The sequence below is a fragment of the Austrofundulus limnaeus genome, unplaced genomic scaffold (genome assembly GCF_001266775.1).
Source record: "Austrofundulus limnaeus strain Quisiro unplaced genomic scaffold, Austrofundulus_limnaeus-1.0 Scaffold5094, whole genome shotgun sequence".
NCBI lineage: Eukaryota > Metazoa > Chordata > Actinopteri > Cyprinodontiformes > Rivulidae > Austrofundulus > Austrofundulus limnaeus.
In genome coordinates this window covers 1-1055 of record NW_013957496.1, presented here as the reverse complement: position 1 = coordinate 1055, position 1055 = coordinate 1, and the positions used below count along the sequence as shown (strand labels likewise).

At 53.5% G+C, this 1055-nt stretch overlaps 1 protein-coding gene across 1 annotated transcript; it reads right to left on the bottom strand.

Annotated features, from left to right (window-relative positions):
• Positions 1-14: 14 nt before the first annotated feature.
• On the bottom strand, positions 15-1052 carry LOC106512244 (putative proline-rich protein 21; the record flags this gene model as incomplete). Its single annotated transcript, XM_014000910.1, has 1 exon — positions 15-1052. A coding segment is annotated over one exon (822 nt), but the record flags the coding sequence as incomplete, so codon positions are not given.
• Positions 1053-1055: the final 3 nt, after the last annotated feature.

Sequence of the window (1055 nt, the reverse complement as noted above, 5' to 3'; positions counted from 1 at the left end):
TGACAGGTATGGACTGACGTGTATGGACTGATGGGTATGGACTGACGGATATGGACTGACGGTTATGGACTGAGGGGTATGGACTGAGTGGTATGGACTGACGGGTATGGACTGAGGGGTATGGACTGACGGGTATGGACTGATGGGTATGGACTGAGGGGTATGGACTGAGGGGTATGGACTGACGGGTATGGACTGAGGGGTATGGACTGACGGATATGGACTGACGGTTATGGACTGAGGGGTATGCACTGACGGTTATGGACTGAGGGGTATGGACTGACGGGTATGGACTGAGGGGTATGGACTGACGGGTATGGACTGACGGGTATGGACTGAGGGGTATGGACTGACGGGTATGGACTGACAGGTATGGACTGACGAGTATGGACTGAGGGGTATGGACTGACGGATATGGACTGACGGTTATGGACTGAGGGGTATGGACTGAGGGGTATGGACTGAGTGGTATGGACTGATGGGTATGGACTGACAGGTATGGACTGAGGGGTATGGACTGATGGATATGGACTGACGGTTATGGACTGAGGGGTATGCACTGACAGATATGGACTGACGGGTATGGACTGAGGGGTATGGACTGACGGGTATGGACTGACAGGTATGGACTGACGGGTATGGACTGAGATGTATGGACTGAGGGGTATGGACTGAGGGGTATGGACTGAGGGGTATGGACTGACGGATATGGACAGACAGGTATGGACTGACGGGTATGGACAGAGGGGTATGGACTGAGGGGTATGGACTGATGGGTATGGACTGATGGGTATGGACTGAGGGGTATGGACTGACGGATATGGACAGACGGTAATGGACTGACGGTTATGGACTGAGGGGTATGCGCTGACAGGTATGGACTGACAGGTATGGACTGACGGGTATGGACAGACGGGTATGGACTGACAGGTATGGACTGACAGGTATGGACTGACAGGTATGGACTGACAGGTATGGACTGACAGGTATGGACAGACGGGTATGGACTGAGGGGTATGCGCTGACAGGTATGGACTGACAGGTATGGACTGACG